General features: G+C 40.6%; 1 protein-coding gene across 2 annotated transcripts in view; it reads left to right on the plus strand.

Annotated features, from left to right (window-relative positions):
* carmil2 (capping protein regulator and myosin 1 linker 2) overlaps positions 1-27,873 on the plus strand; it is a 179,959-nt gene that overhangs the window by 101,508 nt on the left and 50,578 nt on the right. For both annotated transcript variants that reach the window (XM_060837741.1, XM_060837740.1), the window contains exons 20-25: positions 14,885-14,939; positions 17,186-17,358; positions 19,239-19,307; positions 23,135-23,228; positions 23,358-23,456; positions 25,739-25,867. In XM_060837741.1, the coding sequence (XP_060693724.1) occupies positions 14,885-14,939; positions 17,186-17,358; positions 19,239-19,307; positions 23,135-23,228; positions 23,358-23,456; positions 25,739-25,867 (619 nt within the window). The remainder of the gene's footprint in view (positions 1-14,884; positions 14,940-17,185; positions 17,359-19,238; positions 19,308-23,134; positions 23,229-23,357; positions 23,457-25,738; positions 25,868-27,873) is intronic.

A 27,873-nucleotide genomic window follows, 5' to 3' on the forward strand; every position in this document is an offset into this window, starting at 1 on the left:
ACTGGGGCCTGCCTCCTTGGCCACAGGAGAACCTGGTTTCCCTTCCCTTCTCACTATCCCTGCTGCTTCCAGTGGCCACCTCTCACAGTGACCCTCTGATTTGGATGGGAAAGTGGAGTGTCCATTTTCTGTCCTTCAGTGGAGAGCCCAGTGATGGCAATTAAGAAGCTACCTTCAGGACGATTGCAATGTGGTTTTGCAGCACGTTCTTTGGAGGTTGGGAACTAAATATGCTCCCAAGATTAAAAGAAAATTTCAGATGATGTTTTAGGTGGATAATCTTTTAATCAGAACTGGGACAAGTTAGAGCTACTGTAAGTTTCAAGCAAATGAAAGGGGAGAGATTGAGTTCAAAGATAAAAGGGAAAGCCAGTGACAGGGTAAAAAAACAGGAGCCATTAAATGGCAAAAGGGTTCAGGATGTAAGATCAAAGACTGTGGTACTAAGAAAAGTAAAATAAACAATAAATGTATCTAGAGGAGGGGTAAATAGCAGGATCCTAATAGCTAACATCTGAAAGCAAAAACGAAGAGATAAACTAGACAGCAAACATCAGCACAGCAAATTGAATATAAAGCAAGCTGACTGAGAGGAAACAGTTATGGTAAAGGGTTGTATTTCAGACTGGAGTAAGGTGTATAATGGAGTTACTACTAGGAATACTGTTTCTCTTGATCTATATTAATAAAACTAATCTTGGATGCACAGGAAAATTTTAAATTGATAGATTAATAGAAAACGTGGCAGTATTGAGAATTATGAGGACCATGGAGATAGTTTTCAAGAAATGGAATAGATGGATACGATGGATGAATTCAACCATCCACAACTAATCACCTCAGGGGAGCTCCCATCTATAGCCTCCAACCTTGTAGTTCCCCAACACCACGCCACCTGGTTCTACTCTTCCCCACACTCCACAAACCTGACTACCACGGTCAACCGATTGTTTCTACCTGCTCCTGCCCACCACACTTATCTCCTCGTATCTCAAATCTGCCCTGTCCCCTATGGTCCATTAACTCTCCATGCACATCCAGGACACCACCCACGCCCTCCACCTCCTCCATGACTTTTGATTCCCCAGGCCCCAAATCTTCAGAGATTTTCCTGCACATCTTGCCACCTTGTTTACTGCATCCATTGCCGTCAATGTGGTCTCCTCTACAATGGGGAGACGAAGCACCGATTCATAGAGTGGTTCAGGAAACATCTTTGGTCTACACGCACTAATGAATCCCACCGCCCTGTGACCAATCACTTCATCTTCTCCTCCCACTTCCCCAAGGACATGCAAATCCTGGGCTGCCTCCACCACCAAATCAAATCCACCCACCTACTGCAAGAACACCTCATCTTCTGCCTCAGTACCTTACAACTAGTTCTAGTCTCTCCCACAAGAAAAAACATTCCTTCGGCAACCAACCTGGCAGTTCAGTCTTATGTTCTATATTTCAATATGATAAGCTTTGCAAGGTCAGGAAGGAGCGATCACATCCAAAGTGAGACACAGACCTCGTGAGTATATAGTTTGAGGAACTTGGAGACAATGTGGGAATTAGGTACAGAGGGGAAGAGGTGCTTTTTGCTTACTTTCTTTGTCTCCTAATTGGTAAGGCTTTTTAACCTAATAAATTAAAGCTCAGAATCAGGGGCCTGGCATAAAAGTGACATCACAAGTTAACTGTAAGTTCATTGGATTGGTAATAGCTACTAATTTGACTATCTAGTATTGGTTGAACATAGAACAGTACAGCACAGTACAGGCCCTTCGGCCTGTGTTGTGCCAACCTTTTATCCTAATCTAAGATCAAACTAACCTACATACCCTTCATTTTACTATCATCTATGTGCCTATCCAAGTGTTGCTTAAATGTCCCTAAAGTATCTGACTATCCTACCATTGCTAGCAATGAATGTCACGCACTCACCACTCTGTGTAAAGAATCTACCTCTGATATCTCCGCTAAACTTTCCTCCAGTCACCTTAAAATGATGCCCCCTCATGATAACCATTTCTGCCCTGGGAAAAAGTCTCTGCCAGTCTACTCTACCTATGCCTCTCATCATCTTATACACCTCTATCAAGTCACCTCTCATCCTTTTTCACTCCAATGAGAAAAACCCCTAGCTCCCTCAACCTTTCTCCATTAGACATGCCCTGTAGTCCAAGCAACATTCTCGTAAATCTCCTCTGCACCTTCTCTAAAGCTTCCACATCCTTCCTATAATGAGGTGACCAGAACTGACCACAATATTCCAAGTGTGGTCTAACCAGAGTTTATAGAGTTGCAGCACAACCTTGTAGCTTTTAAACTCAATCCTCCTGTTAATGAAAGCCAACACACCATATACCTTCTTAACAAGCCATTCAAATTGGGTGGCAGCTTTGAGAGATCAATGGACATGGACCCCAAAATCCCTATGTTCCTCCACACTACCAAGAATCCTGCCTTTAACCCTGCAATCTACATTCAAATTTGACCTTCCAAAATGAATCATTTCGCACTTTTCCAGGTTGAACTCCATCTGCCATTTCTCAGCCCAGCTTTGCACACTGTCAATGTCCCTTTACAACCTACAACAGCAATCCACACCATTCACAACATCACCAACCTTCATATCATCACCCTTACTAATCCACCCTTCCACTTTCTCGTCCAAATCATTTATAAAAATATGAAAAAGCAGAGGACCCAGAACAGATCCCTGCGGAACACCACTGGTCACTGAGCTCCAGGCTGAATACTTTCTATCAACTACCGTCGCTATCTTCAATGGGCCAGCCAATTCTGTATCCCAAATTTCCCTGTATTCCATGCCTCCTTACTTTCTGAATAAACCTACCGTGGGAAACCTTATCAAATACCTTGCTAACATCGCTGTACACCACATCCACTGTTTACCTTCATCAATGTGTTTTGTCACATCCTCAAAGAATTCAGTAAGGCTTGTGAGACATGGCCTACCCCTCACAAAGCCATGCTGACTATCTCTAATCAAGCTATGCTTTTCTAAATAATCATAAATTCTGTCTCTCAGAAGCTGTCCAATAATTTGCCCACCACCAATTTAAGACTGACTTGTCTGTCATTCCCAGGGTAGATTAGATTAGATTAGATTACTTAGTGTGGAAACAGGCCCTTTGGCCCAACAAGTCCACACTGACCCACCGAAGCGTAACCCACCCTACCCTACATTTACTCCTTACCTAACACTATGGGCAATTTAGCATGGCAAATTCACCTGACCCGCACATCTTTGGACTGTGGGAGGAAACCGGAGCACCCGGAGGAAACCCACGCAGACACGGGGAGAACGTGCAAACTCCACACTGTCAGTCGCCTGAGTCGGGAATTGGACCCGGGTCTCAGGCGCTGTGAGACAGCAGTGCTAACCACCGTGCCGCCCAGAATCCCTATTCCTTTTGTTAAACAAGGGAATAACACTTGCCACCCTCCAATTATCTGGTACTACTCCAGTGGACAGTCAGGATGCAAAGATTGTTGCCAAAGGTGCAGCCATCTCTTCTCACATTTCCTGTAGTAACCTTGGGTATATCCCGTCCAGCCCAGGAGACTTATCTATCCTTCTCTTTTTAAAATTTCCAACACTTCCTCCTTCTTAATATAAGCCTGGTTCAGGCTGTCCAACCTAACTTTAGCTTGCAACCTAACTCCTTGTATTCACTTTTCAGGTCCTCATTCCTTTCCTTAGCTATGCCATTGGTACTGATGTGTACCATGAATTCTGGCTGCTCACCCACCCCCTTGAAAATCCAGTAGACTCGATCCTAGACATCCCTGACCCTGGCACCCGGGAGGAAATATACCATCCGGGAGTCTCGTTTGCAATCACACAATTTCCTGTCTGTTCCTCTAACCATTGAATCTCCTATTACTATTGCTCTCCTATTCTCCCCCCTTCCCGTCTGAGCCACAGAACCAGCTCTGTGCCAGAGACCTGGAAATTGTGGCTTTCTCCTGGTAGGTCATCTCCACCAACACTATCCAAAGCGGTATACTTATTATTGAGGGGAATGGCCACTGGGTTTCCTTGCACTGACTGCCTATTCCCTTTCTCTGTCTTGATGGTCACCTAGCTACCATTATCCTGTAACTTAGGTGTGACTACCTCCCTATTACCCCACTCTATCACCTCCTGAATCTCCTGAATGATCCAAAATTCATCCTGTTCCAGCTCCAGAGCATGCAACTACCCTAGCTTCCAACCCCTCTGTTCTGAATTGTCAAAAGAGATTTTAAAAAAAACAAAAAAAAGGTTGTTTTTATATTGAAGGTAAATTGGGGTGATATTCATAGGCTACAAACTAAAAGACTACTACAAACTTTTTAAAACTCAAATTAAGAACTAAATACTTAAAATGCCAGACCAGGTGATGTGTTGTAACTGGGTGACATGGGAGCTAGTACATTCCAATGTTGTTTGTAATGACCACATCTGTAACAAGTGTTGGTGCCTTGGGGAAATCCAGCTCATAGCTGATGAGCTGGGGTCAGAGCTTCATACATGGGCTCTCCAGAACAAGGAATTGATGACAACTGAATGTTGCAGACTGGCACATTCCAAGATCCAGGACAATGTCCCGAGGGGTGCACTAAAGCTTGGGGGAGTTGCCACCAAGGTGCAATGGGGAAAGACCACGTCGTGAGGTCTTCCTGCTGAAGTTAAATGGGAGTCCTTTCAGTTATTGGATTTCCTAGTATGTCAAATATATGTAAATATTAATGTTTTATTTGGAAGAGAGGTGTTTGGTTTTGTGGATAGTTACATTCTAACATTTTGTGTTGATATGCAACTTAATCTCTTTTGACAATTCAGATTAAAGTATATTTTTGAAACAAAGAAAAGGAGGCAAGGAATTACCTGAATGCTGTGTTTTCAGAGGCAGTCACACCACTTAGATTAACAACCTTGAATTCAGTCAGTGGTCAGGGACACGAGGGTATGACGACCAGCAAGTGGCCGTTGAACCACTGCAAAATAAAGCTCGAGGAAAAGCAATAGGAAACCAAGAAATGTCGGAGGTACTTAACATCAGTTTTCACTGTAGAAGATACCAGCAGCATGCCAGAACTTCGAGAGAGTCAGGGCAGAGGTGCTGGTTGTAGCCATCACTAAGAAGAAGCTGCAGAAAAGACTGAAGAGTCTGAAGGTTGATAAATTCACCAGACCTGATGGACTACATTCCAGCGTTCTGAAGGAGATAGCTGCAGAGGTGTAGATGCATTTGTGGTGGTTTTCAGGAATCCCTGGAGTCTGGGTGGCTCCCAGAGGACTGGAAAAGGCTAATGTAGCATCCCTCTTTAAGAAAAGAGGCAGGAGAAGACAGGAAATTATAGGCTGGTTTCCTGACCTCAGTCAATTTTAAGATTTTAAGCTCCATTATTAAGTATGGGATGGTAGAGTACTTGGAAGTGTACGGTAAAACAGAGCTGAGTCAGCATGGCTTTCTCAAAGGGAGGTCATGCCTGACAAATCTGTTAGAATTCTTTGCAGAGGCAACAAGCAAGTTAGATAAAGGAGATCTAGTGATGTGATCCATTTGGATTTCCAGAAGGCCTTTTACAAGCTGCTGCAAAGGAGGCTACTAAATAAGATAACAGTGCATGGAGTTAGGGACAAGGTAATGGCATAAATAGAGGATTGGCTGACTGGCAGAAAGCAGAGAATGAGGATAAGGGGTCTTTTTCAGGATGGCAGCTGGTGACGAGCAGGATTCAGTGTTAGAACTACAGCTATTCATGTTATATATTAATGATCTTAATGAAGGAACTGAGGCTATGTTGCTAAGTTTGTAGATAACACATAAATAGATGGAAGGGTAGGTAATGTTGGGGAAGTGGGGAGGCAGCAGGAGGACTTGGACAGGCTAAGACAGTGGGCAAACAAGTGGCAGATGGAATACAATGTCGGAAGGTGTGAGGTTATGCACTTTGGTAGGAAGGTGAGGCAAATTTTCTAAATGCGGTAGGCTTTGAAAATCTAAAACACCAAGGGACTTAAGAGAATCATGAACTAGGACTCTGAAGGTTAACATGTAGGTACAGTTGGCAGTTAGGAAGGTGAATGCAATGTTAGCATTCATTTCATGAGGACTAGAATCCAAAAGCAGAAATATGCTGCTGAGGCTACAGTCAGACTGTGTTTGAAATATTGTTAGCAGTTTTGTACCCTGTATCTAATGAAGGATGTGCTGGATTTTGAGGGTGTCTAGCGGAAATTTATGACAGTGATCCTAGGGATGAAGGGCTTGTCATAAAATTTGACAGCACAGAAGGAGGCCATTCGACTAAGTGTATCTGCACCAGCTCCTGAAAGAATTGCCCAGCTTGTCCCATTCTCCAGTCCTATCTCTGTAGTCCTCTAATTTTATCACTTGCAAATATATATCCAGCTCTCCTTTGAAACCTCATAAAGAATCCTCCTCCACTACCTTCCCAGGCAGCACACTCCAAATCCTAACAACTGTCTGTGTAAAGAAGTTTCTTCTTATTCTCATTCCTTGCTCTCTTGCTGACAGTATTGAAATTGTGACCCTGAGTTACTGATGTACCAACTAGTGGAGGCAGAGTATCCTTTTATAACCTGTAAAAACTGTTTGTAATTTTGAATACCTCAATAAGGTCACCTCTTGATCTTCTCTGTTCCAAAGAGAATAAGGCCAATCTCTTTAATCTTACCTTGTATCTAAAATCCTTAATTCCACGTATCATTCCAGTAAATTTCCTTGAACTTTCTCCAGGACTTTAACATACTTCATTAAATAAGATGCCGAGAACTGCACAGAATAATCCAAATATGGTCTGACCAACGATTTGTAGAGGTGTCGCATCACTTCCTTGCTTTTATATTCTGAGTGTCTATTTATAAATCTAAGGATCCTATACTCCTCTCAAAATTGTACCATTGAGCCTATGTTGTCTCTGTGTTTCTTCCACCAGAATGCATTACCTCACATTTCTCTGCATTGAAATTTGTTTTTCAGGTGGCCAAATTTGGCCAAATTGTCAATGTCCATCTGAAATCATTCAGCATCATCCTCACAATTCACTATTCTCCCCTAGCTTAGTATCATCTGCAAATTTAGAGATTTTGCCCTCAACACCCATCTCCAAACTGTTGATATAAATCAGAAAGCAAGGCCCCAGTACCAGTCCTTGGGGAATACCACTTTCACTTCATCTCCAATCTGAGAAATGCCCATCTATACTTATCCTGTTTCAGCCAACTTCTAATCCATGCCACAAAGGATCCATCAATCCCAAACATTTAAAATTTGCTAACCAATCTGTCATGTCGCACTGTATCAAATGTTTTCTGAAAGTTCAAATGTACAACATACACAGCACTCCCTTCATCCACTGCCTGTATCACCTTGTCAAACAACTCAATTAAATTTGTCAGACATGACTGCCCCTTGACAAAGCCATCTTTGCTGTCTAGTATTAACTGATTTTTCTGTGTGTATTTACTGTATCTTGTATTATGTCCTGCGTCTGTTTTCCCACTAGTGAGGTCAAGCTGACAGTTTGTAGTTTCCTGAGTTACCCTTTGTCCTTTTCTTAAACAACAGTGTCACATTTATAATCCTACAATACCCTGGGACTAATCCTGCCTTCAGGGAGCCTGGAAAATTTCTTTCAACAGCTCTGCAATTTGCTCCTTTAACTCTCTCATTGCATCCTGGCCTGGTGACTTCTCTACCTGGTGTACTGCCAGCCTTTGTAACATCTCTTCGTTATCATTATACTGTTCAGTTGCTCAACACCCAAGTTTTCAACTAGGTCATTGTCACCATCGTCTAATTTGGTAAATACAGAAGCAAAATGTTCAGTTAGTACCTCTGCCATATTCTTTGTTTCAATGAGCAGCTTATCCTGTTTGTTCCTTATGGGCCCTACTCTATGCTTTACTGATATTTTACTGTTAACATGCTTGAAGAGCATTTTACTATTTGTTTTAGCACAGCCTGCTATCTTTCCTCTTTGCTTCCTTCCTTAGCCTTAGCCTCTCTCATGCATTTTAGATAGTCTTCCTGATTTCCATTGCTGTTATTATTCCAATATGCATCATATGCCTCCTTTCTCTTCTTTATTTTCTTATTGATATCCTTAATTGTCCAGTGTTCTCTAGGTTTGGATACTCCATATGTATTTCTCATGGGTATGTACCTAGCTTGCAATCTGTTAAGCTCCCTTTTGAAATTCTCCCATTTTTTTCACCCTTTATTGTATCTACCAAAATGCATTTTCAGTCAATGTATTCAGTTCAACGTTTAGACCTTTTCCGGTTCAGGATCCTAATTATTCATTGATTTTTATTTTTCCAATTTAATATTGGGAAATAGCAATCTGACATTCTTCACTTGGCTTGCCTCATTTTCTAGTACCAGATCCAGCACAGACTCCCCCCTGGTAGGGTTGGAAATACGTCACATTGACATGTGAGAAATGGTTGAAGACTCTGGGTCTGTACTTAGTGGAGTTTAGAAGGAGGAGGCAGAATCTGATTGAAGCATACAGAATGCTAAGGCTTGGATAGAGTGGATGTAGAGAAGATATTTCCACTTGTAGGACAAGCTAGTTCCTAAGGACACAGCCTCAAAGTGAAGGGAAGACCCTTTAGAACTTAGCTAAAGAGGAATTTCTTCAGCCTCCCGGAGGGTGGTTAATCTGTGGAAGCCATTGCGGCAGAAAGCTGTGGAGACCAAGTCATTGAATGTATGTAAGGCAGAGATAGATTCTTGATTGGTAAGAGGATCAAGGTTTACGAGGGATAAGTTAGGAGAATGAGGTTGAGAAACATACCAAAATTGATTGAATTCTGGAGCAGACCTGATGGGCTGATGACTTCATTCTGCTCCTTTATCTTATGGTCATACATCTTATCTCTCAATATTCTAAACGCAAGCTCAATCTGTTCAACGTTTGGTCACAGGATAATCCCTGGGAATCAGTAATGAAATGCTTTTAATTTAATTATGTACTTTCCTAATAAAGAAGGCAGAACTGTGTGCAGTACTCTGGATGTCGTCTCACTAATTCAGTGTACAATTGTAGCAAAACGTCACTACTGTTATACTCCATTCCCCTTTCAATAAGAAACAACACTAATTGTGTTCCTAATTAGTTGCATACCAATATCTTGTGATTCATTTATCAAATATCCAGATCCCTCTATGCCACCAATCTTTCCCTACTTAAATAGCATGCTGCTTTTTTATTCTTCTTGCCAAAATAGACAAGTTGACATTTTCACGCAATAAACTGCCAAATTGTTATCCATTTACTTAAACTATTTGTCAGTTTGTAGTCTCCATAGGTAGTTGTCTTGCTTACTTTATATCATCATCAAATTTCACAACCATATATTAAATCTTGTCAATATGTCATTAATATAGTGTGTAAATAGTTGAGATCCAAGCAGTGGTCACTGTGTCGCCTCACTTATTAGTTCAAGATGTGTGGCAGTTGATGTGTTATGGTTTCACCACACTTATAGATGCCCTTTCCCAGTCCATCCTCGAAGTCCTTTGTCAACCAGCAATTGATCATGGGAGCCGGATTGTGTCATTGGAAATCTCTAGCCATACTCTTGCATGCAAGCAGAAGTTAAAAGATGTTCATCTAGCACTTGCACAAGGATAGGTGCACTTCTGTGGCTGAAATTATAGCTCAAACTGAAATTGATCAGTTATACTGAACAGATTGTTAGGAACCATTCTACTCACTTATTGGGGAAAAGATGCCCTGAGCCTTGTCTGCTTCACTTCCAGCGATTGGATAACCACATCTCAGAGGGATCACCTTCTGTAGTGGAAATACACAAAAGCTACAAGTTGTAAAGTTTGGAACCGAATATCAGGACCCTAATGGGCACAATCTGTTAGTGAATGCCCAGACTGCCGAGCTGCAGGGGGAGGCAATGACCTGGGTAATGTTCTGGGAACCCTGGCAAATGGGTTAAAATTCAGTAAAACTTTGGAATTAAAGGTGAAATGATGACCATGAAACCACTGTCAGGAGAAACCCATCTGGGTCACTAACATCCTTTAGTGAAGGAAACCGTAATCCTTACCTGGTGTAGCCAGCATGAGACTGCAGACCCACACCAGTGTGGTTGACTCTTAACTGCCTTCTGGGATGAGCAATAAGTGCTAGCCTAGGCAGCGACACCCTCACCCATGAATGAATTTTTTTAAAATGTTGCTGGAGAATTCCTGTGATATGACATTAACAGCATCACTCTGAGTAATAGCTGGAGAAGTGGGGAGCTCAATGACCAATGAGGCGCTGTAACTTCATGTGGAAGGGAAAATCAGACAAAGCACACCCAGTTAGATTTGCTATCAAGAATGAACTTGTTGCCCAGCTTCATGAGCTCCATCTTAAAGTAATGAATGCCTTATGACTCTTATTGTCAAACTGGAAAGGAGCCAATAGGTCACCATGTTCAGTGCATTCATGCCAACTCTAGACACTGACGAAACCAAGGAAGATTTCTGTGCCACACTTGATAATTGATATTTCTAATGGGAAGCAGCCTTAATTTTCTTGGAGACTTCAGTGTCAGAATTGGAAAAGATCCTAATCTAAGGAATGGAACCACAGATAGGGAAGGAATTGCTAATGTCAACTCTGAAGGCAATTTTCTCCTTACCAAAAGCAGAGAATGTGCACATCACTAATAGCCTATTCTGTCAGAAGAAGTACAAACCATCACGGTAACACTCTCAGTCAAGTGGAACCTACTCAATTACATCATCAGCCATGCCCAACATTACATGCATATTCACACCATCTGAGTACGGCTATCGACTGCCTGACCAATTACCCAAATATTCATATAATCGTGTCCAGCAACCTGGTGTCCCAAATAAGACGCAACAGCAAAAGGCCCAATGAAAGAGCAACATTGAAGCTTTGAAGAATCCAATAAAAAGAGATCAATTTCAACAATGCCTTAGGGAAAAAAAAATAACTTCAAGCATCCATGTATCCTCGGCATTTGGAATGTCCTTAAATCCAACACAATCAATATCTGCAAAGAGACACTTGGGATTTTCTGCCGAGAAATATCAGCACTGGTTTGATTTAAAATGTTCAGGATATCAATTAACTGGTTGATTGAAAGAACAAAACTTTCTGTGCCTGGCACAATGACTCAAACTCAAAACAAAGGCAGTTAGCTTATAACAAAGAAAGGCAGAGGTACAAAAGAGCATCCAAGATACAAAAACATGTTGTAGGCAGACAAACAATGCATTGAATATAGGAGTTGAGAGGTTATGTTGCAGCTGTTCAGGGCATTGGGTAGGCCATTTTCGGTACACTGCATTCAATTCTGGTCTCCCTGTTATAGGAAAGATTTTGTTAAACTTGAAAGGGTTCAGAAAACGTTTACAAGAATGCAGCCAGGATTGGAGGGTTTGAGCTACGGGGAGAGGCTGAATAGGCCAGGGATATTTTGTCTGGAGATTCAGAGGCTGTGAGGGGTGACCTTATAGAGGTTTAAAAAATCATGGGGGGCATGGATAGGGTGATTGGTCAAGCTCTTTTCCCCAGGGTCGTCGAGTCCAAAATGAGGGGGCAAAATGTTAAGGCGAGAGGGGAATGATTTAAAAGGGACCTGAAGGCAACTTTTTCATGCGAAAATGGAATGAGCTGCTAGAGGAAGTGATGGAGGCTGGTACAATTAGAACATTTAAAAGGTATTTGGATAGGTACATGAATAGAAAGGGTTTAGTATGATTTGGGCCAAATGCTGACAAATGGGACAAAATAATTTAAGAAATCTGGTCTGCATGGATGAGTTTGACTGAATGTGGAACATCTCTATGACTGATTCTAAGCTGAAAGAAATGTAACATCTCACTGACATAAATTACTGAGTGGTTTCCTCACTGCCACAAAGGCCATTTACGGGATAACTATTCAAAGAGCCTTAGATCAGAGATGCTTGGGCTAATTTCCTTGAGGAAGGGAAAGCTAAAAACAAATTTGATACAGGTGTTAAAAACCATCACTCTGGACAGAACAGATCAACCATTATTCTCATTGGCAGAAGAGTGAAGAACAAGAGTACTTCAATGTGAGGTGAAAGGTAAAAGAACAAATGATGACCCAAGGACAAATATCTTTATGCGATGAATAAATAGGATTGAAATTACACTGCCTGAGAGACAGGTGGTAGATTCAATAATCATTTTTAAAGAGTAGTTGGATAACTTCCAGGTAGTACAGAAATAGGGCTTGTGTGTAGGACTAGCTGAATCCCTGTTACAGAGAGCCAGCACAACATGCAAGCTGAATGGTCTCCTTCTGTGATTCTATGATTAAAAAAGTAACAAAATGAAGGCAAAGGTTATGATCTAAATGCTCAGTCTGGAAAGCTGTAAAGCACTAATCAAAAGGAGTCATTTCATTGAGCTTCATTGGAACACTGCAGGAGGCTGAAGGTAGAGAGATCACCATCACAACAAGATGAACAATTAAAATAATCATGCAACTAGAAGCTTACAGTTGTACTTAAAGAATGAGTAAAGATATTTTGCAAAGCAGTCATTCAATCTGCATCTGGTCTCCCCACTATTGTGGGGAGAATCATAGAGGAGACCATATTGTGAACAGTGAATGCAGTAGATTAAACTGAAAGAAGTTTAAGTAAATTGTTGTTTCATATGGAAGCAATGTTTGAGGCCTTGAAATGTGAGAAGGAAGAAAGTAAAAGGGCAGGAGGGGAAGATGCCATGGGAAAAGGAGAATTTATTGAGGTGAACGAGAAGTGATCCAAAATATCATGTTGGGAATCACAACTTTTGGAGTACTGAAGTGGAAAGGAACAGAAGATGCATCAATATAATTGATACTTTATTAATATGGAAAAACATTCTAATTGGAGGGGCTGGGGAAAACTGATGTTGAATCAAAGGAGGAGATGTTAAAAACTTGGCCAAAGCAGCAAGTTTAAGAGGTATAAGCATTCAAGAGACAACCATGTTTGGAATATGGGTAATCATGTTGAGTTTATGTAAGCAGCTGGTAACACTGGGGCCACACAAGAGAAACATAGGGCCCAATCATCAACAGTGTCACCACCATTGTTGATTTCCTCATTGCCCTACCCTTGACCAGTTATATCAACAATTTGAACAATAGACCAAGTCCTTTTTGTTTGCAGTGTCACAGGCTGAGAGGTGACCTTATAGAGGTTTATAAAATCATGAGGGGCATGGATAGGGTGACTAATCAAAAATGATGTGACTTGGTTTAAAAATATAAAGTCCTGAATAGGATAGATATGGAGAGGCTATTTCCTCTCATGGGAAAATATAGAACTAGGAGTCACAATTTCTTTCTCTGAGGTCTGAGTGTCTTTGGAACTCTGTTTTTGTGAAAGTAATGGTTGAATATTTCTAAGACAGAAATAGTTTCTTGTTAAATCAGGCATTGAAAGGTTAGCAGGGTAGATGGAAATGTGGATTTGATATTGCAATCAGGTCAGCCATGATCTTATTGAATAGTGGAGCAAGCTCAATGGGTGAAGTGCCTACTCCTGCTTCTAATTTGTATTTTTGTTAAAGGCAGTCAGTACCTGAAAGGGTTAATTTGCATCACAAGGTGGGTTCTTCCAATCAGAATTTAAAGGACTGTTTCTCGGAGGAGCTCCCCAAAGTTGTGGGGTGGGATCCTATCAGAGTCGCAGAGAAATCCCAAATGGTGATTGTTCAAAGTGGATAAAGTAAGGTATTGCATTTTGGTAAAATGAGAAAGGGCAGTACTTATGCATTTTATGGTAGCCCTGTGTAGTATTATCGAACAGAGAGATCTAGGGGTTCAGGTACATAGTTCTTTGAAAGTTGCATCTCAGGTAGAAAGGGTTGTTAAGAATGCGTTCAGCACATTTGCCTTCATTGCTGAGACCATTGTCACTATGTTGAGGTTCTAGAGGATGTTAGTGAGGCCACATTTGGAGTATTGTGTACAATTCTGGTCAACCTGCTATAGAAAGGATATTTTTAAATTGGAGGGGGTTCGGAAAAGATTTACAAGGATATTGCTGGGACTGAAGGGTTTGAGTTATAAGGAGAGGCTGGATAAGCTGAGACTTTTTTCCCCTGGAGTGAAGGAGATTGTGGAATGACCTTTATAGAGATTCATATAATCATGAGGGGCATAGATAAGGTGAATAACAAAGTTATTTTCTCTAAGGTGGGGGAGTTCCAAACTAAAGGGTATATTTTTAAGGTAAGAGGAGAAAGATTTAAAATGGACATGAGGGGCAACTTTTTTTACTTGGAAGGTACTTCATATATGGAATGAGCCGCCAGAGGAAGTGATATATTCTGGTAGAGTTACAACATTTAAGACATTTGGACAGGTACACGAATAGGAAAGATTTAGAGGGATTTGGGCCAAATGCAGGCAAATCAGACTCGTTTATATCGAGAAATTTGGTCAGCATGGATGAGTTGGATTGAAGGGCCTGTGTTTGGTGGCCACATTTGAGGCAGTGGAAATAACGGAGGGTGATCTGGTGGAGTAGAAGACTAAGGGAACTCAATCATGGTCTTGGGGGAGGGGAAGTGGCGAGAGCGGAAACACATGATATAGATTGGACATGGTTGAGGACCCTGTCAATTGCTTTGGTACAATCCTTCCTTAAGTAATAAAAAAAACTTGTAGTGACATATGGTATCAGAAGAGTCATGAAGGTAGCAGAGAAGAGACTGGATGGCTGGTGAGGGGAGGAAAATGAGGTTGAGGTGGTGAGAAATTGGCTAAGACCTTTTTTTAATGAAAAGGTGCTTATGTTCTGGACTCACTTGAATTATTCTTAAACCTGTGTTAATATTTTCAGAGCCTTGGCTGATGTTCTGCACAGGATTGTCCAACTCATCCAGGATGAAGAATGTGTAAGTTTTTTTATTATCCTCTTAAAATTATTGAAGTTGTACAATGAGATTAAAACAAAAAAAAAATGGTGGAAATGTTCAGCAAGTCAGGCAGCATTTAATATTAATGTTTTGGCTCAATAATATTTCATCCGAATGGATAGAATTTATAGATGTGTTGGTTTTAAGAACTGAAAGTGGAGAAATTTGGGTAAAGCACAAAACTAAAGATGTGCAATAAGGCAGAAGACAAGGAAGGTTAACTGGCAAAAGACTTCATGGTAGAAAACTGATGCAAAGCCACAAATCTCAACCATTATCTCTGTTCCGCTCTTTACTGGTGTTACCAGACCTGCTGTGTATTTCCAGGTTTTTCTGTTTTTATTATTATTTCTTCAGTTCGTAATATTAAGTAACCATTATCAGTTTGGATCCGGTTCAAAAGGAAAGGCACTTTGCAAGTTGTGTACACTTTTGCTTTCTTACCTGAGAAAGGATAAGCTTATCATAGAGATACTGCAATGAAGGTTCACCTGATTTCTGGAAATGGTAAGATTGTACCAATGAGGAGAGACTGAGGCAGCTGAGCCGATGTTCAGTTGAATTTAGCTGATTGAGAGGTAATCTCATTGAAGCATACAGAATTGTTAGAAAGCATAACAGGGTAAATGCAGCAAGATGTGGACTATGGAACAACCAGACTTTGGCGAGAATAAGAGAGAGGCCATTTGTACTTTATTGAGAAAGTATGTCTTCGCTCAGAAGTGGTGAATCTTTAGAAATTTTGACACCAGAGGGCTCAGTCATTGAATATATTTGGGACTGAAATTGAAACATTTATAGAAATTAAAGATATCAAGGGATATTGGACTAGTGTATGAAAATAGCATTGAGATGTAAAGTCAGCCATGGTCTAGCTGAATAGTGGATCAGGTTCACTATACCAAACAGCCCACACTGTTCCTACTTCATGTGTTCCTAAATATTTTCAGAATATTCAGTAAAAGATTCCAATTGCAGATTCACAATATTTTCCAGCAAAAATATTGTAACTGCTTAAGGGAAGCAAATTCTGTGTTTGGAAGACCACAACTGCAGTTTTATTTTGAGAGGCTATATCTCACCGTGTTTCCAGATATTTCACTTCACACTTGGGCGGCACGGTGGCACAGTGGTTAGCACTGCTGTCTCACAGCGCCTGAGACCCGGGTTCAGTTCCCGACTCAGGCGACTGACTGTGTGGAGTTTGCACGTTCTCCCCATGCCTGCGTGGGTTTCCTCTGGGTGCTCCGGTTTCCTCCCACAGTCCAAAGATGTGTGGGTCAGGTGAATTGGCCATGCTAGATTGCCCGTAGTGTTAGGTAAGGGGTAAATGTAGGGGTATGGGTGGGTTGCGCTTCGGCGGGTTGGTTTGGACTTGTTGGGCCGAAGGGCGTTTCCACACTGTAAGTAATCTAAATGTGACTTTATCTTGAGATTCTTAGTTACATTTCATGTTAGTTGAGATGTTTTGGAATTAACCAATTTAGGTACAGTTTTAAAAATGATTTTATTTAAGATATTTTGTTTGACTTTGGTTCTTGTGATGATGTGGAATAGTCAGTATTCTAATTTACTTCTCCACTGGAGTGTAAGACAGGGCTTTTATATCCCCTATTCTTCACAGTATAAGTTCCTGATTTGCCATTTGCTGCCACATAGAGTCTAGATGGAATGTGTAATGACTGTAATGTGGTCAGCCAGGTGGATCTCAAAGAATATGGTCCAATTAGGGAGTCCTGGCTGACAGATAAAAAGAGGAGCATCAGGATTTGAGGTTTGTCCTCATTTCCCTGAAAACTGGTTGAACGTTAGGTTTGGAGCCTGGCTTTGCCATTCCTCTTCCTTGTAAAATTGCTGTTTCTTTGTATATAGCTGTTAATGTTAATTGTTTTGTAAACTGTGTATTGTTTAATAAAATATTATAAAAAGAGGAGCCTCAAACATCCTGTTCACTCTGAGGGACCTGGACCTCCCATGTGTAATTTAAGGGTGACTTGGTGATGGGATACAGAAGGTTGGTTCTTGGCAAAGAGGAATTAATATATCTTCCTCATAGTTGTTGATAAAGTGGCACTGAACAGTGACTGAAGCTCACAAGTAAGTCAGTTACTTACACTTTTAAATTACGTAGGGAGGCAAAGGAAAGACATTGGAACGTAATGTGGTAAATGCATGTTTAAAATGTAAAAGTAAAAAATAACGAACTTTCCTGCTTTTCCTTTCAGCCTCTCCAGTCTTTATCAGTTGCTGATTCACGATTAAAATCTGGAACCAATGTTCTCATTAATGCTCTGGGCAGCAACACCTGCTTAAAAAAGATTGACATCAGTGGCAATGCCATGGGGGACACTGGAGCAAAGATGTTGGCCAAAGCTTTACAAATCAACACAAGTCTTAGGTATGTGTGGTTTGTGCTTCATGTGGGTGAGCTCTTCATGTCACTTTGGCTATTCATCAATAGGTGGGAAAACTTTCCACACCTCAATGTTTTTACAAGACTGAAAAGCTTCTTGAAAAGACAAAACTGCACTATGAGCAGGGCACAACACAACGTACTTCATTTCAAATGAGTCCATGAAGCAAAAAAAAACTGCTATACTTCATAATGAAGTACTGCTGTATTTCAATTTGGCGTTAATGGAATGTGCTGGTGGAACCAAGCAGGTCAGGTAGTATCTTGGACAGTCGAACAGAATTAACATTTTGAGTCCTATGTGACTTCTTAGGAACAGAATAATCTAAAAGTGTAATGGGTTCCATGCTTTTGAAAAGGAGAGAGGGGCTCATGAAACAAAAGGGAAGCTCACATACAGGTTACAGGGCGAGGGAAACTACAGACCAAGAAGTTGCAGATCAAAAGAAAAAGGGAGTGGGGTAACAGTTGTAGAGGAAAAGTACAAAATATTTGTCAAGGGCCAATACTTCTGAGTTCCTCCAGTATATTCTGTTTTTATTTCAGATCTCCAGCACCCACCGTGTTTTACTGTTTCATTATTGAGGGTGTGTTGTCCTTTTCCTAGAGACTATGATTAGAACTCATTACTTCATGTGTAACCACAAAGTTGAACCACAGATGCAGGCATAACTAACAATGCTGATCTTGTATTTCAATCAAGCTGATGATTACAAGTGCATCAAATGGCAATTTCATGGTATAGTGAGGGCAGACAAGACCCAATACCTACAAGCATTGATTGAATAGTTTTCCAGTCAGTAAAAGTTGATCTATATTCAATAAACCACTGGTGATCGGCATCATTGTTATTAGTACATTGATAAGAAAATCAAAACACATCTGAGATATCTAATGCTTGGCTGTCCAGCCCCTGACTTTCACAATATATATAGTACCTTAAAATGGAAACATGCAATAATTACAATGCTGAGATATCATTCAATATCAAGGTTAACAATTGCCGAGGGAGTGTAAAAATCTGAAAACTATGCCATAAATTTTCTGTGCACTTTAAATTCTAACGTTATTGTGGTCATTGTTTTCAAAAGCTAAATAATATATGGTACTGTTCAAACAAGATCTTCTGGTCTTGCTATTGGCAAGTTTTGGAGGCAAGGAGAGCATTTAATTAGGTGGGGTAGTGTTTTAACCCAAATCTACTGCCTTCATACCTCTGCCAGAATTAAGCTTTTGGGGTGAATTCCAGGCCTATGAAAGACCACTTAAGGGTGTTAACCCAGCTTTAAAGAATTGTGTTGCATGTGTTGTGCATGACAGGTCAAACTGTGAAGGCATCTGCCCTGGCTTCCAACCTCTTCTAGCTCTCCTCTCTATTCCACACCCCATGAGCACACACAACATTACTAAACCTTGATCCTTCATGATCCTCAGACTCAGATTTCCCTTAGGCAACAGCCATGGCCCTTTCAGTGGCAGTGTTAAGAACAAGAGCTGCCTGCCCCTGACTGTCTGGCCAGTGTCACCAGGTGGGATATCTGTCACCATTGTTTTGATGCCAGGGTAAGACCCACCATTTGGCTTGTTACTGCCCGATTAGCATGTGATTGAACAGGCCTACCCCAAAAAGGGAGACTGCATGTCTCTCACCAGCCTTTCAGTTGGCATGTTTAGGGGGTTCTACCCTCTGTTGCTCTAAGGTGATCAGGATTAGCAATTATGACCATGGTGTAAATTACATATTATCTGTGAATCTCATTTTTCATTTCTGACCAACTGAAGTTTTTCCACTCAAACCGTAACTGAAGGATGTAGTGAATGGAGATAAAGCTGCAAATGACCCGTTTTGATTTTGTTCATGGCAGAACTGTGATTTGGGACAGAAACAGTACTACAGCTGTGGGATTCCTGGATGTTGCAAGTGCTCTGGAGAGGTAATTATCACATAGGGAATTATAAATTATTATCTCTTGCCATGTTTAATTCTGTAATAAAACATTGGAAAACAAAAAAAAATCCTGCTTTTGTTATCTTTGTTGACCAGTGAAAGACCTAATTCAAATTCAATGTTCATCCTTTTTCAGAAATATGTAAGAGATTAATAAAAAGCAATTTAAGTAAAATGAGTTATTCCTATTGCACTGTAATGGTCATTGGTCCTTCTGTATGTTGCATTTATAGTGTTTTTAAAAAAAAATTCCAGAATATGATTTTGGCAGCAAAGACTAAGGAATTTCAGATTAACATGTTTGAGTCTTAATCACATTTTGCTCTCATTCCTTCCATTGTGTATTTTTGCCACACATTTGCACATATATCTGCAAAGTAGAAAGCAGGTAATATTCTCCATTCCATTCCAACGCTTATCTTTAGTCACCCTCAAGCTGAAGTACGTTAGAATTGTCACTGGCAATCATTCTCTAATGCGTACGATTGTTTACCTTGGAAATTCCACGTCATTGGTGGTCTTGGATTCTGTGGGTGATGTGCCCAAATGTAGAGCCACAACTCTGACCACATATTTAACAAGTGTTTCTGGGAGGCGGAAATGGTCCGTGGCCTTGGGATCTTTAGCGTTCTTTTCACTGGTTCCTTTTCCAAAGTTCCTCTTGCCAATGGGTGTCCTCAAACAATTGTGTCTCTTCCGGAATTTTCTCCAAGTCTTTTCCTTCTTAAGGAAAACCATAGAATCTTTGAAATGCTGCTGTGGTTCTCCTCTTATTCATATAACTTCCTCGAACTGGGTGATGATTTGCTTTGGTAGTCTGAACTCAAGGATCCTAATCCCGTAGCCAACTGCGCGGAGTTGGTTTCGAATTATCGTGACCTCAAAGCTGGTGCGATTAGCTGCTTCAAGGACACTGATTTTAGTATGCCTGTCCTCCCAGCTGATGCAGAGAATCTGTCCCAAACAGCACTGGTTGTACTTCTCAAGGGTCTTGAGGTGTCATCTAGACATAGTCCAAATCCCAGAACCACATAGAAGAGCCAGAAGAGTAACTGACTTATATGCGAAGATCTTGGTTTCAAAATGATGTCATGGTCATCGAAGACTCTCACCCTTAGGTGTCCAAAGGTGGGGCTTTCAGTTTAGGATGTTCTGTTGAATCTCGGCATCAATGTGAGCCTTAGATAAGAGTTAGCTTTCTAAGTGAGGGCATTGTTACACAGTTGGGTGGATACCTCTGTTGATTGTAATGGAGGGATGGACCAAATGTTGACCTGGGACAGGTTAGTAAAGGACTTCAGTCTTCTCGAGATTGCAACTTAGACCAGTTCCTTGAAATGCTTCCTAGTATGGCAGAAGTTGAAGCCACCATTGGACACATGAAGAATGGAAAAACTGCAGTAATAGACAGGCTTCAGCAGAGATTTTTCAAACTTGGAGGAACACTGCTGACCAATGATCTCCATCAACTATTCCTGAAAATCTGAGACAAAGAATAAACCCCTGCCAATCTCAGATTTGCCATTGTCACCATCTTTAGGAAGAGTCAAGATAGACTCTGGGAACTATTGTGGAATCTCCCTACTCTTCATCATCAGAACAATCATCATCTGAATCTTCACTAGATGTCTACTCCCAGTGTCTGAGGAAATCCCTTCCTAAAAGCCAGTATGGTTTCTGAGCAAACTGTAGAACTATGGAAATGATTTTCACTGGTTGGCAAGAGAAATGCTAGAAAAAAAACAAGTACATGGTCTTCTTCAGTCTGACCAAATTGGGAAGTGCTGTGAAAGAACCTATCAAAGACCAACTGGCTAAATAAATTCTTCGACACCCTCTATCTTCTCCACAATAAGATCTTGATCATGGTAAAAGACAGAATCCTTTGAGGTCAAGCAGGGACGTGTCATCATCCCTACCCTTTTCTCCATCTTCGACATACCATTCTTCATCTTGTTAAGAACAAGCTGCTCAGTAGTGTGAACATTGTGTACAGGATAGAGGGAAATTTTTCAACCTCAACTCATTGAAATCTAAGAAGAAAACAACGCCAATTTTGCTTGTGGAACTTCAGTAAACAGATAACAACATCATTGCTGCTCTCTCAGAAGAGAACATGTGAATTGTCCACAGTTGGCGTCTCAGCTGCTTTTCCTTCCATTCCGCTTATCATTTGTCATGATCAATACAGTCACCTATAAAATGGAGAAACTTACCAAATCTCCAATGTGCCAGTCTTGTTGAAAGACTGGAATTTTGTTCGGGGTAAATGAAATATAGTATTAAATATAAGTATCCAAACAACTCACGCAATACGGGGCAGAAGTAAACCATTTGGCCCTCTCCAGTCCACTCCGCCATTCAGTCAGATCATGACTGTACTGTCTGTGTTTCAAATTCTACATTCCACCTACCTTCAATAACCTCAATTCTCTTGTCTCTGTGTCTATTTAACTCCGCCTTTCAAAATAACTGATGATTTGCCTCCACCCCACCTGAGACTCAGAGTTCCAAGTTGCAGAATCTCAAAAGAAAAAGTTACCCTCAGCTATGTCCTAAAAGGTACCCTAAATTTAAAACCTCTTGGTTCTGAAAAGATACCCCATCCCCCAAAACAAAAGAGGAAACTTCCTTTCCATGGCTAACCTTGTCAAGATTATTCAAGATCTTATATGCTTCAGTCAGGTCACCCTCACTCTTGTAAACTCTATAGGAAACAAACCCAGCCTGTCCAATTTATCCTAATAACACAACCAACTTATTTTAGGAATCAATCCAATAAACCTCCTCTGAATCTCTTCTTATGCATTCATGCCTTCCTTAAGTAAGCAAACTGCATACATATTCGAGACGTGGTTTCACCCATGCCCAATAAAACAGAAGCTGAATATCTTTAATTATAAGTTCAATATCTTTCCTAATAAAAGATAGCATCCCATTAGCCTTCCCTGATTACATGCTGTATCTACATGTTAACTATTTTTACTTCACGTATCAGAACACCTAATCCTTTTGCATCTCAGAATTCTGCAGTAGTTTTCCATTTAAATACCACTCCTGCATTTCATTCTTCCTGCCAAGTTGAACAATTTTACATCTTCCCACATTATTCCCCCATTTGTAAGACTTTTGTCCATTCACTCAGCTTAAAATATGAATGATTTTAGGAGCATTATCATGCAGTTCACTCTAAGATCTAATATACTTTGCTTATTGTCAACTATGTATGATAAAACCCTTGGAATAAGCAAAGGACTTAACATGAATAGCCATATATTCAAACACCCAATAGTGTTTCTTGAAATGGAGCTTGCAGCAAACTAATATTTAAAAATCAAAGAGTTTAGAATAGTCAAAAAAAACTGAGGAACTTAAAGCCCATCTCTGCCTTTGAGAAATGCGTTTGCAGTAGGATGAGGTAAAAACATACAAAAACAGGAAGTGCTAGAGAAACTCAGCAGGTCTAGCAGTATCTGAAGAGAGAAAAATGGTAAACATTTTGAATCCTATGCCCTTTCATTAGACGTTACTGGACAGAGAAAAAACAAAATTAATATTTTGTGTCCAGTAACGTCTGATGAAAGGTCACAGGATTCAAAGCATTTACTGTTTTTCTCTTTACAGATGCTGCCAGACATGCTGACATTCTCGAGTTAGTTTTTGTTTCAGATTTTCAACATCTGCTATTTCTTAATTTTGTTATAGATTTTAAAAAAGTTGGTGTAATGACCAAAAGGTCTTTGTGTTCTCTCCCTAGTTCCTTCTGTGACATGAATGCCAAAACATAATCATCACTTTCACTTTATTTTCCAGGAATTATATGCTGAGATCAATGCCTTTCCCAATGAGTGATGTGTCCCAGGCTTATCGTAGCAATCCAGAGAAAACTGATGAAGCGCTGCAGAAGGTAAAACTTACACTATTCTATTTGTGACAGCATTGTATAATAGTCTATGTTGTGATTTTTGAATCTGCACTGGTCTGGAAATGAACAACATAAAGTATAACGCTTATAAGACCAATTTCTGATTTCCAGATACAATCGTATCTCTTACGGAATAATCAGATTAAGAAATTTTCGCCAGAGCAGGCCTTTCGATTGCAAGAGAGAATTGTAACTAGTTCCACACAGCAGGTAAGGAGTCATTTCCTTATTGATTGGTAAATCATAATTTATTAATTCTCATCTAACATATTGTAATTGTAAATTATCGTCTGAAATCTCTGCATTCAGAAAAGCCATGCCAGAGATATTTGTATCATCGATAGTCACAGGTGAAGTGACGGAAGACTGGAGGTAGGCTAACATGGTGCCACTATTTAAGAAAGGTGGTAAGGAAAAGCCAGGGAATTATAGACCAGTGAGCCTGACATTGGTGGTGGGCAAATTGTCGGATGGAATCCTGAGGGACAGGATTTACATGTATTGGGAAAGGCAGGGACTAATTCGGGATAGTCAACATAGCTTTGTGCATGGGAAATCATGTCTCCCGAACTTGATAGAGCTTTTTGAAGAAGTAACAAAGATGATTGATGAAGGCAGAGCGGGGACATGACCTATATGGACTCCAGTAGGGCGTTCAACAAGATTTCTCATGGTAGACTGGTTAGCAAGGTTAGAACTCATGGATTACAGGGAGAATTAGCCATTTGGATACAGAACTGGCTTGAAGGTAGAAGACAGAGGGTGGTGGTGGTGGTGGGTTGCTTTTCAGACTGGAGGCCTGTGACCAGTGGAGTGCCACAAGGATCGATGCTGGGTCCTTTTCATCATTTATATGAATGATTTGGAGGTGTACATGGGAAGTATCATTAGTAAGTTTGCAGATGACACCAAAATTGGAGGTGTAGTGGACAGCGAAAAAGGTTACCTCAGAGTATAACAGGATCTTGATCAGATGGGCCAATGGGCTGAGGAGTGGCAGATGGAATTTAATTTAGATAAATGCGAGGTGCTGTATTTTGGGAAGGCAATTCAGAGCAGGACTTAAATACTTAATGGTAAGGTCCTGGGGAGTGTTGATGAACAAAGAGACCTTTGAGTGCAGGTTCATAGTTCCTTGAAAGTGGAGTCTCAGGTAGATAGAATAGTGAAGAATGCATTTGGTATGTTGTCCTTTATTGATCAGAGTATTGATTATAGGAGTTGGGAGGTCATGTTGCAGCTGTACAGGACATTGGTTAGGCCACTGTTGGAATATTGTGTGCAATTCTGGTCTCCTTCATATTGGGAGAATGTTGTGGAAAGATTTACAAGGGTGTTGCCAGCGTTGGAGAACTTGAGCTTTAGGGAGAGGTTAAATAGGCTGGTGCTGCTTTCCCTGGAACATTGGAGGCTGTGGCATGACCGTATAGACATTTATAAAATCATGTGGATAGGATAAATAGACAAGGTCTATTCCCTGATGTGAGGGAGTCCAGAACTAGATGGCACAGGTTTAGGGTGAGAGGGGAAGGATATAAAAAAGGACCTAAGGGCCTCTTTTTCACACAGAGGGTGGTGTGTTTATGGAATGAGCTGCCAGAGGAAGTCGTAGAGGTTAATACAATTGCAACATTTAAAAGGCATCTGGATGGCTACATGAAGAGAAAGGGTTTGGTGGAATATAGGCCAAGTGCTGGCAAATGGGACTAGATTAGGTTAGGATAGCTGGTTGGCATGGACGAGTTGGAGTGAAGGGTCTGTTTCCATGCTGTATATTTCTATGACTCTAATGGCTTGCTTTAGTTGTCAAACGGTAAATTTTTATTACTTCTCTTGCCTCAAGGATCTTTCTTCAGCCCCATGTTCTTGTTCTTCTACATGATGCCCCTTGGGGACATCATGCATAGACATAAAGCCACTTTCCATGTTTATGCTGAGAGTACTCAGGGGTAATTCTTCTCCACTCAATAGATCCTTATTTTTCTGCTCTCTTTTTATATGACCAATAATAGTAACCAGGATGAAGGAAAACATTGAGTTAATTTACACTGCAGTAAAGCTAGTGTTAATGAAGCTAAAAATCTTAAAGTTAAATTTTACAGGTATGATCATCGCCAGAGCCGAGATCAAACCACTAAAGTGAAGTTAAAGCTGAATTGATGTTTTTGTATTTCTCAAGTTTATGCCTGATGTAAGGTACTAACAACTCATTCCTGATTAGATACTGAATATAAGATTTAGTTTAAATACAGAGGGTGATGAAGAAGAAAGAAGAAATGTACTGTACAGAGTTACACAGTCGTCAGCTTAAAACTAGCCTGTTACAGTTTACATAGCAAATTTGAATGGGAATTTTTGACGTACCAATTTTGACATAGTATCTATTAACAGAAAAATAGGACCAAACATTACAACAAAAAATACATACCCTATGTAGGACATGTATACTGTAAGGAAATCAACTGAATACACAGTAATGTGTTTGTATACAGATGGTGGACAGCATGTGTGATTTGGTGGAAGAAAATTTGAACATCATTAACAAGGACTCCATGAAAGAAAAGCAAGAGGATGTAGTGTTTGCTGAAGAAATCATAAAAGATGCTAAGACATTAACCACAGTGAGTCCTTGAAAAGGCTGCTACCATTTTATGTGCTAAATATTTTTAAATGTATCATCTTCCTTCAGGGTTCTACCAGAATGGTGTATCACTGTTGTTATATAATGATACAGACACATTGCCTATCCCTACTCAGGGGTTACATGTTTCTGCCATGGATCTTCATCTGACTGAACAGGTTTATTTGTGACCAATATGATCTTGAGCACATTGGACCAGATCTCCTTTGAAGGCAATGTTATGATTCCAGTTGATGCTAATACTGAACAAAGTCAAAAAGTGTGGACTGGAAAAGCACAGCTGGTCAAGCAGCATCCGAAGAGCAGGAGAGTCGACATTTCGAGCATGAGCTCTTCGTCATAAATGGGAGGGGGGCTGAGAGATAAATAGGAGGGGGGTGGGGCTGGGGGGGAAGGTAGCTGGGAATATGATAGGTGGGGGGGTAATGGTGATAGGTCAGAGTGGATGGTGGAGCAGATTGGTGGGAAGGAAGATGGACAGGTAGGACAGTTCAAGAGTGGTGGTGCCTAGTTGAAGGGTTGGATCTGGATTAAGGTGGGGAGAAGGGGAAATGAGGAAACTGGTGAAATTCACATTGATCCCGTGTGGTCGGAGGGTCCCCAGGTGGAAGATGAGGCATTCTTCCTCCAGGCGTCAAGTGGCTAGAGTTTGGCAGTGGAGGAGACCCAGGACTTGCATGTCGTTGGTGTCAGATCCCAGTCAGATCCCAGTCAGATCCCAGAATGACTTGATGCTTGAATGACAGTAAATTTTACTTTTTATTTACCTCTGAGGTCACAGTCACTGAACATATTCACAAGAAGTTGCTAATAAACATTTAACAAAAGTACATTAAATTTATTTACAGATTAGTTAAAATTTCCAAGAACTATTTCAAAAATGTCTGACTGAAGACATCAGAAAGAAAGATATCTTCAATCAAGTAACAAAACAGCAATCAACTGCCATCCCCATATCCAAACTAAAGCATCAAGTTCAGCTGGCACATGGAATAGGAATGGGCCATTCAGCCCATCTAGCTTGCTCCATCATTCAATATGCTCATGGCTGACCGAATACTTCAATGCCTTTTATCTACAATATCTCTACATCTCAGTACACCATTAATAATCCAAAATCCAGCAAACTTCACTCAAAGAATGAGCCTCCATAGCCCTCGCAGTAGAGAATTCCAAAGATCTACAACCACTTGAGCAAAAACATTTTTCCTGTTCTCAGTCCTCAATGTGTTTTTAAATTGTATCCCTGGTTCTTACTCCTTAACTTGATCCAGCCTGTCCATCCCTTTAAGTGTTTTGGAGGTTTCAATGAAATCACGTTTCATTCTTCAAGACTTCAGAGAATAAAGCCCAGTTTGCCCAATCTCTCTTCATAGAATTGTCCTGCCATCCCTGGAACAAATCTGGTGAACCATTATTGCACTCGTTCTATGGGAATAATATTGTTCCTGAAATAAGAGAACAAAAACTGCACACACATCCTTTGCTTAAACCCTCATATAGAACTTAGAACAGTACAGCACAAGAACGGGCACTTTGGCCCATAATGTGCCAAAAATTATGCAAAATTAAACTAACTCTACCTGTCCTTAGTCCATATCCCTTCTTTCCTTGCATATTCATGTGCTTACCTAAAAGTCCCTTTACATGCCTCTATTGTGTCTGCCTCCACCATCATTCTTGGCAGCACGTTCCACACTCGTACCACTCTCTGCTTTTAAACAAAGTCCTTGCTCCTCACATCTCCTTTGAACTTACCCCCTCTCACTTTAGACATTTCAATTTTTGGAAGATTATGACTGTCAACCCTATCCATGCATCTCATAATTTTATAGACCACTATCAAGTCTCCCCTCAGCCTCTGCCACTCTGGAGAAAACAACCCGAGTTTTTCTAGCCTCACCTTCTACCTCATACCCTCTAATCCAGGCAGCATCCTGATAAACTTGTTCTGTACCCTCTCCAAAACCTCCACATCCTTCCTGT

Source organism: Hemiscyllium ocellatum, chromosome 17, assembly GCF_020745735.1.
Source record: "Hemiscyllium ocellatum isolate sHemOce1 chromosome 17, sHemOce1.pat.X.cur, whole genome shotgun sequence".
NCBI lineage: Eukaryota > Metazoa > Chordata > Chondrichthyes > Orectolobiformes > Hemiscylliidae > Hemiscyllium > Hemiscyllium ocellatum.